Source organism: Chiloscyllium plagiosum, unplaced genomic scaffold, assembly GCF_037043375.1.
Source record: "Chiloscyllium plagiosum isolate Xiang-an unplaced genomic scaffold, Cpla_swu_hap1 HiC_scaffold_5, whole genome shotgun sequence".
Classification (NCBI taxonomy): Eukaryota; Metazoa; Chordata; class Chondrichthyes; order Orectolobiformes; family Hemiscylliidae; genus Chiloscyllium; species Chiloscyllium plagiosum.
In genome coordinates this window covers 118,603,692-118,616,186 of record NW_028270143.1, presented here as the reverse complement: position 1 = coordinate 118,616,186, position 12,495 = coordinate 118,603,692, and the positions used below count along the sequence as shown (strand labels likewise).

Genomic DNA, 12,495 nt, shown 5'->3' with positions numbered 1-12,495 from the left:
TCAGTGTTCATTAGAGACTGGTCTTATTGATGGTGAGAACAGCATGGACCAGGTTAATAGGCATGAACAGATTTTGATTTGATTCCCTCCAGTGTGGAAACAGGCCCTTTGGCCCAGCAAGTCCACACCGACCCTCCGAAGAGTAACCCGCCCAGACCCATTTCCCTCTGACTAATGCAGCTAACACTACGGGCAATTTAGCATGGCCAATTCACCTGATCTGCACATCTTTGGACTGTGGGAAGAAACCGGAGCACCCGGAGGAAACTCAGACACTGGGAGAATGTGCAAACTCCAAACAGACAGTCACCCAAGGCTGGAATTGAACCTGGGACCTTGGTGCTGTGAGGCAGCAGTGCTAACTACTGAGCCACTGTGCCGCCCAATATTCAGAAAGTGGATGTGCTGGAAATTCTAGGCAACACCAAGATAGATAAGTCCCCAGAGCAGGATCAGATATATATCCAAAGTTACTAGGGGAAGTGAGGAATGAGATTGCTGCACCTCTGGCGATGATCTTTGCATCCTCACTCTCTCCATGGGAGTAGTACAGGCTGATTGGAGGGAGACGAATGTTGTTCCTCTGTTCAAGAAAGAGAATAGGGAAATCCTTGGGAATTATAGACCAGTCAGTCTTATGTCTGTAGTAAGCAAGGTACTGGAAAGGATTCTGAGAGCTAGGATTTATGACTCTTTAATCAAACTACGTTTTTCCAAATAGTCAGCATGACTTTGTGATGGGCAGGTCATGCCTCACAAGGCTTATAGAGTTCTTTGAGGATGTGATGAGACAAGTTGATGTAGGTCGCGTAGTGGATGTGCTGAATGTGGATTTCAGTAAGGCATTTGATAATGTTCCCACGGTAGGCTCATTCAGAAAGTTAGGTATGGGATACAAGGAAATCTGGCTGTCTGGATACAGAATTGGCTGGCTGAAAGAAGACAGTGAGTGGTAGTGGATGGAAAGTACTCCGCCTGGAGGTCAGTGACCAGTGGTGTCTCACAGGGCTCTGTTCTTAGGCTTCTGCTCTTTGTAGTTTATGTAAATGCCATGGATGAAGAAGTGGAAGGGTGTGTTAGTAAATTTGCTGCTGGCACAAACGTCAGTGGTTTTGTAGATAGCATCAAGGGCTGATGCAGGCTACAACAAAACATTGACAGGATGCAGAGCTGGGCTGAGAAGTGGCAGATGGATTTCAAACTAAATAAATGTGAAGTGATTAATTTTGGAAGGTCAAATTTGAATGCTGAATACAGGGTTAAAGACAGGATTCTTGGCAGTGTGGAGGAACAGTAGGATCTTGGGGTCCACGTACATAGATCCCTCCAAGTTGCCACCCAATTTGATAGGGTTGTTAAGGCGGCATATGGCCTTCATTTAACGAGGGATTGAGTTTAAGAGCTGCATCGTCTTGCTGCAGCTCTCTCAAACCCTGGTTAGACCACACTTGGGATATTATGTCCAGTTCTGGTCGCCTCATTATAGGAAGGATGTTGCAGAGGAGATTTACTAGAATGTTGCTTGGATTGGAGGGCTTGTTTTATGAAGAGAGGTTGAGTGAGCCATGGCTTTTCACACTGGAAGGAAGAGGAAGAGAACTGACTTGATAGAGGTAATGAGAGGCACAGCTAGAGTGGATAGCCAGAGACTTTTCCCCAGAGCAGAAATGGCTGTCACGGGTCATAATTTTAAGGTGATTGGAGGAAGGTATTGGGGAGATGTCAGGTTGATTCTTTACAGAGTGGTGAGTGCGTAGAATGCACTGCCAGCAGTGGTAGTAGAGTCAGAGACACTAGGGACATTTAAGCGACTGCTGGACAAGCACATGGGCGGCAGTAAATTGAGGGGTGTGTAGGTTAGGTTGATCTTAGTTTAAGGTAAATGCTAGGCACAACATCGTGGGCTGAAGGGTTTGTACTGTGCTGTACTGTTCCATGTTCTGTGTTCCACATGGCCAGAATTAAAATATCACTCAGATACTAAAAGCCTATTTTACTTGCAAAGTAGTTGTAAAATAGGTTGGAAAGGTTAATACAATCTGACCATAAATCCGGATTTATGAGAGCAGTGAAGAATTGTCAGTCTAATTCTTTGATTTGCAAGCTGGCATTTTGAAAAGTTTCATCATAAAGTTTTATCCTGCTTTTGAGATCTACAGACGTTCTAGTGAGTTCCTCCTATGTAAGTTACAGTATGTGTAAGTATGTGTTATGTAGTATCTTATTTACATTTGTTAAACTCTAGTTCTAGTGCCTAGTTTGGCTTGACAACAATAGACATAAAGGACTAGGCTGACTGAGTGTTCAACATTGCTCAACAAATTACCAAAATAGGGAGGATGTTTTCATAAATAGTCTCCTTTCGCCTGTATGTGAAGAAAGGTGTTTTTTAAAAAGGGCTGCTGCAATCTTAATTCCCTGCGTCAATAATATTTGTTCCTATAAGTAGTCACGACATAATTCAGCCTATATGGCAGCTTTTGTTTTATGTAATGATGCGACCCTTGTGCAGTAATGTTATTAATGGCTGACTGTTATTGACTTCAGGTATCGTATGTGATTCGAGATGAAGTAGAGAAGTATAATCGTAATGGCGTTAATGCACTTCAGCTAGATCCCACATTAAACAGACTGTTTACAGCTGGTCGCGATTCAATAATCCGGATATGGAGCGTCAACCAACACAAGGTGAGAAATTTGGGAGCATGTCTTTGACACTGCACACAGTAAGAGTATTAAAATGTGCAATCTCAATATTTATTCTAGAATTGGCAGTAGGAGAATGTTGAGTTTCCATCTGTACAAAATGTACGTTGTGTAAATAGAGTTCCCACCAACCTTTTTGTATCACGATGCAAAATACCTGAAAATATTTTCATGAAATATTGAGATTATAGGGCTAATGTACATTAATTTTGATTTGGAGATTGTGTGGGGGAAAATAGTCTTGTGCTAGAGAATCGGTCATGATCAAATCAGTAGGCTTGATGGGCTGATTGGCCCATTCCTCTTCCTCTGTCCCTGTGGAATCTTCGAGTCAGAGAGGTTTGCAGTACAGAAGAAAGGCTCTTTGTCCATCAAGTCTGTACCAGTCATATCCACATACCTCACTGTTCTAAGCCCATTTTCCCATTCTTCGCCCATAGTCTTGTATGCAATGGCATCACAAGTTCATATCTAAATACTAATTTAATTCCTGGGATTGTGAAAAATTTGTCAATCTGTCATTCAGAATTCAAACTAATTATATCTTTCCAACAGTATTAACAATTTCTGGCTATTGAAGGTTGATTAAGTGCAATATTTGTAAGGGTGTTGGTGATTGTTGTCCTGGATAAACAGGTCAACGATAGGTGTGCCACATTGAAAGTAAATTTAATAAATCTGGTCTTTGAGCTAATAGAAAAGGGAGCCATTGAGGGTAAACCAGTCAGATTCTAAAATAAGCTACTAAAGATGCTAGAAACCTGAAGTGAAAGCAGAAAAAGCTTAGAGATATTTTAGTCAGACATGTGGAGAGAGAAAAAGAAGTTAATCTTTCAGGTTGATGACCTTTTAGATGGTTCATTTATTTCTAGTTTTATGAGGTGTCTTATTGGACTTAAAGCATTACAGTCATACAGCACAGAAACAAACGCTTTGGTCCAACTTATTTGTACTGACTCGACATCCCAATCTGATGCAAAGAACTTCAGCAAAAACTAAACATCTTGTCAGTGGATCCAATCACTCCATGCAACCGTCACCGGAATTCCTAGACAACTTCAAGAACAAAAACATAGACGAGGACAAAGCAATGGTCTCATTTGATGTAACAGCACTGTTCACTTCAGTTGACAAAACTTTAGCCATAGAGACAACAGCCAACCTCCTGGACAAGCAGAACAGCTGACATGATGGGAAACCTAGCAACAAGGGCAGCATACTCAAATCACTAGACTCACTTCACATTCAACAACCAAATATGTGAACAGATCAATGGAAAACCTGTGGGCTCACCCATCTCTGGGCTCTTAGCAGAAGCAGTGATGCAGAGACTGGCACAAACAGCCCTCCCACGAATCCAACCCAAACTCAAGATCAGAAATGTGGATTACACTTTTTTTTATCATTAAGAGAACAGAAATTGAGAACACACGCTGGATTATAAACACCATACTCACAGGGATCAGATTTATGTGAGAGGAGGAAACCAACAATCTACTCCCGTTCTTGAATGTGATGGTAGAAACAACAGAGAACGGTAAATGTACCAGAAAAGCGTACAGGTAAGCCCCACATACTGACCAGGTCCTGCACTACAACAGTAACCACCCAAACACACAAGAGAAGCTGCATTAGAACCCTGTTCAAAAGGGCTACAATGCACTGTTGACCTACGAAAGGAAGAAGAACACCTCCACAGAGTATTCACCAAGCACTGATACCCCCACAACTTTATCCGCAGATGCCTAACAGACAACGCAATAAGGACATGCCACAACTCAACACTAGCCATGCTACTGTATATTAAAAAGCATTGTGGAACTAACAGTCAGGTTTCTTCAACCACTGGGATCCATGATAGCCCATAAACCAACAGCCACGCTCATAACCACTCACTAGAACAAAAGACCCTCTACCCATGATGTGCTGGACTAATGTAATTTACAAGATACCATGCAAAGACTGCACAAAAATCTATATAGGACAAACAGGCTGACAATTAGCAATCTGTATTCACGCGCACCAACTAGCCACTAACTGCCACAAACAGCTATCCCGAGTAGCCATACACACAATGACAAGGAGCACAAATTCGACTAGGGCAGCACAAAGATCATAGGACAAGCTAGACAAAGGACAGTCAGAGAATTTCTAGAAGCATGGCACTCATTCACAGACTCCATTAACAAACACAGACCTAGACCCAATATATTGGCTGCTACAACAAATTATTAGAATCTGCAATCGAAAGTAGCTGGAACAGAACCAAATAAATTCAGAAGAGACAGTACAGCAGCGTTTCACAGGAAGCTCCAAAGCACTTAAGATGTCACCTAGACAGGGGACGAAACATCTGCAAATCACCTTCCCAACTCGGTGAACATGCCCACAACTATGGCAATGCCTTAATCCTTTGCAATTTGCCTAACAGCACAACAGATCCATGGCAGGTACCACCTTCCTGGCCTTGCACTCATCCCTGGAACATCTGGATAGCAAGGATATGTACATCAGGCCCCTACTTAACTACAGCTCTGCCTTCAACAACATAATTCCAAACAAACTCATTGCCACACTCTGAGACCTAGATCTCAGCTATCGCCTCTGTAACTAGGTCCTCAACTTCCTGATCCATAGACTGCAATCAGCAAGAATAGGCGACAGTATCTCCTCCACCGTAGTCCTCAACATTGATGCCCTGCATGCTCAGACCCTACTATATTCTGCCTCAACTTCATTTACAAGTTGGCTGACGACAACTCCATTGTAGGTTGGATCTCGAACAACGACAAGACAAAACACGCTGAAGGGATTGAGTGCTTTGCAGCATGGAGTAAAGATGACAGTTTCTCCCTTAATGTCAGCAAAACAAAAGAGCTGGTCATTGACTTCAGAAAGTGGAGTGGTGCTGAGGTGGAGATAGTCAAGAGTGTCAAGTTCCTGGGAGTGTTGGTCACCAACAATCTGTCCTGGTCGACCCACATCAATGTGATAGTCAAGAAAGCACAACAACTCTATTTCCTCAGGAGGCTAAGGAAATTTAGCATGTCCACAAAGATTCTTACCAATCTTTATAGGTGCACCATAGAAAGCATCCTATCTGGATGTATTACAGCCTCGCCTGCTTCTCCCAAGACGACAGAGTTACAAACGTAGCCCAGTGACTCCATCTATACTTCCTGCTGCCTTGTGAAAGCAACCAATATAATCAAAGACCCCCTCCCACCCCTGTTATACACACTCTTCCACCCTCTTCCATTGGGCAGAAGATGTAGAAGTTTGAATACAAGTGCAAACATGTGAAAGAACAGCTTCTTCCTTGCTATTATCAGATTTTTGAACAGACCTCTTGAATGTTAATGTTGTTCTCTCTGTCTGCACCTTCTTTGCAGCTGTAACTCTGCACTCTGCCCTTTGTGTGGTATGATCTATCTGTTGTGCAAGCAAAACAACACTTTTCACTGTATCTCGGTAAATGTGACAGCAATCAAATCAAATCAACTGACGTGAAATAATGTCCCACGTGCATGAATCCTTCTACCTTAGTTCCTGCGTACCCAACATGTCTGCTGGTATCGCCAGGGTCTCCCATTAATTATTGTCTACTAAACAATGTTAATAATGTGGTCTAATAGCATAGCCTGGCCATTGTAATTAATGCCACTGGAGCATACACTGGTGTTTATACTTCTCACAAAGCACCTTTTATCGAATTGCTTCTACATTTCCTTGTGAACCTGTCTCCTTTTGTGCTTCTCTAGCTTCTTAAATGCATTGGTGTTGTTAGCGTCAAACACCTTCTGTCATCGTGATCTCCACTTCTAACTACTTTTGGTTAATGATGTTGCTCAGAGTTCCTTCTTGGATTTATTGGTGACTATTATGGTCAATAGCTCTGGACTTATCTACCCGATCAAACTCCCTAATAATTCTAAAGATCTCTAGCGTGCATTCTTTAATCCTGTTTTAATTAGAAAATTGCCTGGTCTGTTTAATCCTTCCTGATAGCTAGATATGTCTCTGTTCTTGTATCATTCCAATAATTCTTTTCTTAATCATATCCTTTTTGGAACCTAATACAATTCCTACAAACTGTAAATTTTAGGAAACCCGCACAGACACCGGACGAATGTGCAAACTCCACACAGACAGTTGCCCAAGATCCCTGGCGCTGTGAGGCAGCAGTGCTAACTACTGGGCCATTGTGCCACCCGAAGTGAATACGCTTCTCCACATGACTCTGCAAATAGTCTAGCAAAACTGTCACTTTTTAAGATTGTGAATAACAGCATAGAAATTGGGTTTCTATTTATTATAAATGGCCTGTGCCATTCACTTAAATAAATCACTTAAATGTCTGCAGTTAAATTGCAAAGAGCACAGTTGATCTTGCTAAAAATAAATGCTTTTTCCCTTCCTCCTCCGCTCCTTAGCACAGTTTGTTCCATGCTGCAGAAGTCTGTTATTGGTAATAAAGTTTGAAATGTCAAGAGAGATTGAGGCCTAAGTACTGAGAAATCTAGAAATTTATTAATGCATTAACAATGTCAATCATCAATCCCCATTGCCTCAAGAACTCATGTATCCCTTGCCAACTTGCTCATGATCTCTATTAATATTTGTATAGTATCAGGATGGCAGTAAAGTAACTGAAGAATTTGAATATTGAGTTTTGCCAGACTAAAGGTGGTCATTCAAGCTGCTACGTGTATGTCATTTCCTTAAAAGCCTGGGAGAGCTGTGCAATTTAAACCCACACCCGTTTTTTCCCCCATTATTCTACAAACTGTCATCCCCAATGGCAAGTTCAGTTGAGGTTTGAATGTACGAGTATCTGCTTCCACTCACCTTTCTTGTAGAATATTCCAGATTTTTACAAGCCTGTGTGTGTGTGTGTATAGGGAAAAATCTCCACCTTTTCCTTGTGCTTCTCTGAACAGTTGTATGAAATATAGATGATTCTGGGAACTGACTCATTTTCCTGAGAGAATTTCGCCCTAGTTGCTCTATCTAAACCCTTATAATTTTGAATTTCTTCCTCTCTTTCTTCTCCCACATCCTTTGTTCTAAGAACAATTCAACGTCTGCCATCTCTCCACATATGTGAAGTTTTCTATTCATGGTATTTCCTATATTACTGTTAAATCTTCAACGTACCTTCACCAAGACTTTCACATCCTTTCTAAAGTGTGGTATCTTAAACTTCATACTCTATTTCATCTAAGGTCTAATCTGAGATTTGTAATGATTTATTATGACTGACCTGCTTTAGCGTTCAGTCTCTAAAGCAGGTCAATCATACTGAGTCATTACAAATGCTCCCACTCCTCTATTTTCAGCAGCAGCAAGAGCGAGGACCAAGGGACTGCCGGGAAGGTACATTAATCCTTTTAAAACTTAACTCGTGTATAGGCAGAGTGCACACTGAGCAGGAGCAGACAGGGACTGCTGAGGAAGTGCGGTATATTTGGGCAGTTGCTTTACCCAGAACGCTACTTAGGCAGTATCTCCCACACATCCTCCTCCTCTAACTTTAAAAAAAAAGTTCTGTGAGCCGGATTGGTAAGGTTGCTAGTTTGTTTTTTCAGTTGTCTCTTTGGGAATTCGGAGCAGTGAGAATAGATGTTATGGGAATAGATGCTAATGCTCTCCGGGAGGATTTAAACTAATTTAGCAGGGGTGGGTGGGAACCTGAATTGTTGCCCCAGTGTACAGAATGTTGAGAGTAGTGAGGTCATAAATAAGGTTTCAAGATCGCAAGAGTGTACTGGCAGGCAGGAAGATGGCTTGAAGTGTGTCTACTTCAAAGCCAAGAGCATCTGGAATAAGGTTGATGAACTGCAACTTGGGTTGGTACCTGGGACTTTGATGATGTGGCCGTTTTGGAGATATGGATAGAGACTGGACAGGAATGGTTGTTGCAGGTTCAGGGGTTTAGAAATTTCAGAAAGAACAGGGAAGGTGGTAAAAGAGGAGGAGGCGTGACACTTTTAGTCAAGGACAGTATTACAGTGGCAGAAATGACATTTGATGAGGACTTGTCTACTGAGATAGTGTGGGCTAAAGTTAGAAACAGGAAAGGAGAGGTCACCCTGTTGGGATTTTTCTGTAGATCTCTTTTAAAAAGTTCCTGAGATGTAGAAGAAAGGATTGCAAAGATTTTTCTGGATAGATGCAAAAGTAGCAGGGTCGTTGTTATGGGAGACTTTAACTTTCCAAATATTATCTGGAAATGCTATCGTTAGCGAACTTTACATGGGACAGGTTTTGTCTAATGTGTGCAGGAGGGTTTCCTGACACAGTATGTAGATAGACAAACAAGAGGCGAGGCCACATTGGATTTGGTACTGGGTAATGAACCAGGGCAGGTGTTAGATTTGGAGGTAGGTGAGCACTTTGGTAGTGACCACAATTCGGTTACGTTTACTTTAGTGATGGAAATGCACAGGTGTATACCGCAGGGCTAGAGCTAAAGCTGGGGAAAAGGCAATTATTGTGCAATTAGGTAAGATTTAGAATGCGGAAGAAACTGCAGGGATGTACACAATTGAAATGTGGAGCTTGTTCAAGGAACATGTACACTTATTTGGAAGGGCAAGGACTGATTAGGGAAAGTCAACATGGCTTTGTACATAGGAAATCATGTCTCACAAACTTGATTGTTACTTCTTCAAAAAACTCAGAGGTTTGAGTACAGAGCTGTGGACGTGGTCTATATGGACTTCAGTAAGGCATTCGGCAAGGTTCCCCATGAAAGACTGATTAGCAAGGTTAGATCTCATGGAATACAGGGAGAACTAGCCATTTGGATACAGAACTGGTTCAAAGGTAGAAGATAGAGGGTGGTGGTGGAAGTTTGTTTTTCAGACTGGAGGCCTGTGACCAGTGGAGGGCCACAAGGATCGGTGCTGGGTCCACTACTGTTCGACATTTATATAAATGATTTGGATGTGAGCATAATCTGTATAGTTGGTAAGCTTGCAAATGACCCCAAAATTGGAGATGTAGTGGATAGCGAAGAAGGTTACCTCAGATTACAACAGGATCTTGATCAGATGGGTCAATGGGCTGAGGAGTAGCAGATGGAGTTTAATTTAGATAAATGCAAGGTGCTGTATTTTGACAAGGCAAATCAGGGCAAGGACTTATACATTGAATGGTAGGATCCTAGGGAGTGTTGCTAACAAAGAGACCTTGGAGTGCAGGTTCATAGCTCCTTGAAAGTAGAGGTGCAGGTGCAGAAGGTGTTTGGTGTGCTTTGGTTAGAGTATTGAGTACAGGAGTTGGGAGGTCATGTTGAGGCTGTACAGGACATTGGTTAGGCCACTTTTGGAATATTGTGTGCAATTCTGGTCTCATTCCTATCGGAAGGATGTTGTGAAACTTGAAAAGGTTCAGAAAAGATTTAAAACGAATTTGCTGGCGTTGGAGGATTTGAACTAAAGGGAGAGGCTGAAAAGGCTGGGGCTGTTTTCTGTGGAGCATCGACTGAGGGGTGACCTTTATAGAGGTTTATACAATCGTGAGGGGCATGGATAGTGTAAATAGACAAGGTCTTTACCTGGGGTGGGGAGGGTCCAGAACCAGGTTTAGGATGAGAGGGGCAAGATATAAAAGAGACCTAAGGGACAACTTTTTCACGCAGAGGATGGTACGTGTATGGAATGAGCTGCCAGAGGAAGTGGTGGAGGCTGGTACAATTGCAACATTTGGATGGGTATATTAATAGGTAGGATTTGTAGGGATATGGCCCTGGTGCTGGCGGGTGGGATATTTGGTCGGCATGGACAGGTTGGACCAAAGGGTCTGTTTCCGTGCTGTACATCTCATGACTCCAGTATACTACTGAAGAAGTTAAATCGCTTGTCTAGAGGAAGAATGAGGCTAATGTAAAGATGAGACATGTAGGCTCAGTTAGGATGCTTGAGAGTTAAATGTTAGCCAAGAAGGACCTAAGGTGAGAGCTACAAGAGCCAGGAGGGGACAAGAGCAGTCTTTGGCAGGTAGGATCAAGGAAAACTCTAAAGCTTTCTATAGGTATATCAGGAATAAAAGAATGTTTAGAGTAAGATTAGGGCCAATCAAGGACAGTAATGGGAAGTTGTGCATGGAGTCTGAGGAGATAGGAGAGATGCTAAATGAATATTTTTCATCAGTATTCACACTGGAAAAAGACAATGTTGTCGCGGAGCATACTAGGATACAAGCTATTAGACTAGATGGGATTGAGGTTCATAAGGAGGAGGTGTTAGCAATTCTGGAAAGTGTGAAAATAGATGTGTCCTCTGAGCTGGATGGGATTTACCTAGGATTCTCTGGGATGCTAGGGAGGAGATTGCACAGCCTTTGGCTTTGTTTTTTGTCATCTTTGTCTACAGCAATACGGGTGGCATAGTGGTTAGCACTGCTGCCTCACAGCGCCAGAGACCTGGGTTCAATTCCCGCCTCAGGCAACTGACTATGTGGAGTTTGCACGTTCTCCCCATGTCTGCGTGGGTTTCCTCCGGGTGCTCCGGTTTCCTCCCACAGTCCAAAGATGTGCAGGTCAGGTGAATCGGCTATGCTAAATTGCCCATAGTGTTAGGCGAAGGGGTAAATGTACGTGTGGGTTGGTATGGACTTGTTGGGCCGAAGGGCCTGTTTCCACACTAAGTAATCTAAGCAATAGTGGCAAAAGACTGGAGATTAGCAAGTATTGTCCCCTTGCTCAAGAAGGGGAGTAGAGACAACTCTAGTAATTATAGACCAGTGAGCCTTACTTCGGTTGTGGGTAAAATGTTGGAAAGGATTATAACAGAGAAGATTTATAATCATCTGGCAAGATATAATTTGATTAGGGATAGTCAACACAATTTTGTGAAGGGTAGGTTGTGCCTCAGAAACATTATTGAGTTCTTTGAGAATGTGACCAAAGAGGTGAATGAGGGTAAAGCAGTTGATGTGGTACAAAACATTTGTTAAGGTTCCTATGGTAGGCTATTGCAGAAAATAGAGGCATGGGATTGCAGGTGGCTTAGCAGTTTGGATCAGAAATTGGCTAGCTGATAGAAGAGAGAAGGTGGTGGTTGATGGGAAATGTCCATTCTGGAGTTCAGCTACTAGTGGTGTACTGCAAGGATCTGTTTTGGAATCGCTGCTGTTTGTCATTTTTATAAATGACCTGGATGAAGGCGGAGAAGGATGGGTTAGTAAATTTGTGAATGATACTGAGATCGGTGGAGTTGTGGATAGTGCGGAAGGATGTTGCAGGCTACAGAGGGACATAGATAAGTTGCACAGCTGGGCTCAGAGGTGGCAAATGGAGTTTATTGCAGAAAAGTGTGAGGTGATTCACTTTGGAAGGAGCAACAGGAATGCAGGGTTCTGGGCTAATGGTAAGATTCTTGGTAGTGTGGATGAGCAGGGAGATCTCAGTATCCATGTACATCCCTGAAAGCTGCCACCCAGGTTGATTGGGTTGTTAATAAGGGGTACAGTGTATTAGCTTTTATTGATAGAAGGATTGAGTTTCGGAGCCATTAGGTAATGTTCCAGGTGTACAAAACTCTGGTGCGGCCACACTTGGAGTATTGCATACAGTTCTTGCCGCCGCATTGTAGGAAGAACGTGGAAGCATTGGAAGTGGTGCAGAGGAGATTTTCAAGGGTGTTGCCTGGTATGGAGAGAAGGTCTTACGAGGTAAGGCTGAGGGACTTGAGGCTGTTTTCGTTAGAGAGAAGGTTGAGAAGTGACTTCATAAAGACATACAAGATGATTAGTGGATTAGATAGGGTGGATACTGAGATCCTT

General features: G+C 42.6%; 1 protein-coding gene across 2 annotated transcripts in view; it reads left to right on the top strand.

Moving 5' to 3' along the window:
• The window catches only part of wdr48a (WD repeat domain 48a), a 128,529-nt gene that overhangs the window by 36,807 nt on the left and 79,227 nt on the right, over positions 1–12,495 (top strand). For both annotated transcript variants that reach the window (XM_043690779.2, XM_043690778.2), the window contains exon 2: positions 2,548–2,688. In XM_043690779.2, coding sequence (XP_043546714.2) covers positions 2,548–2,688 — 141 coding nt within the window. The remainder of the gene's footprint in view (positions 1–2,547; positions 2,689–12,495) is intronic.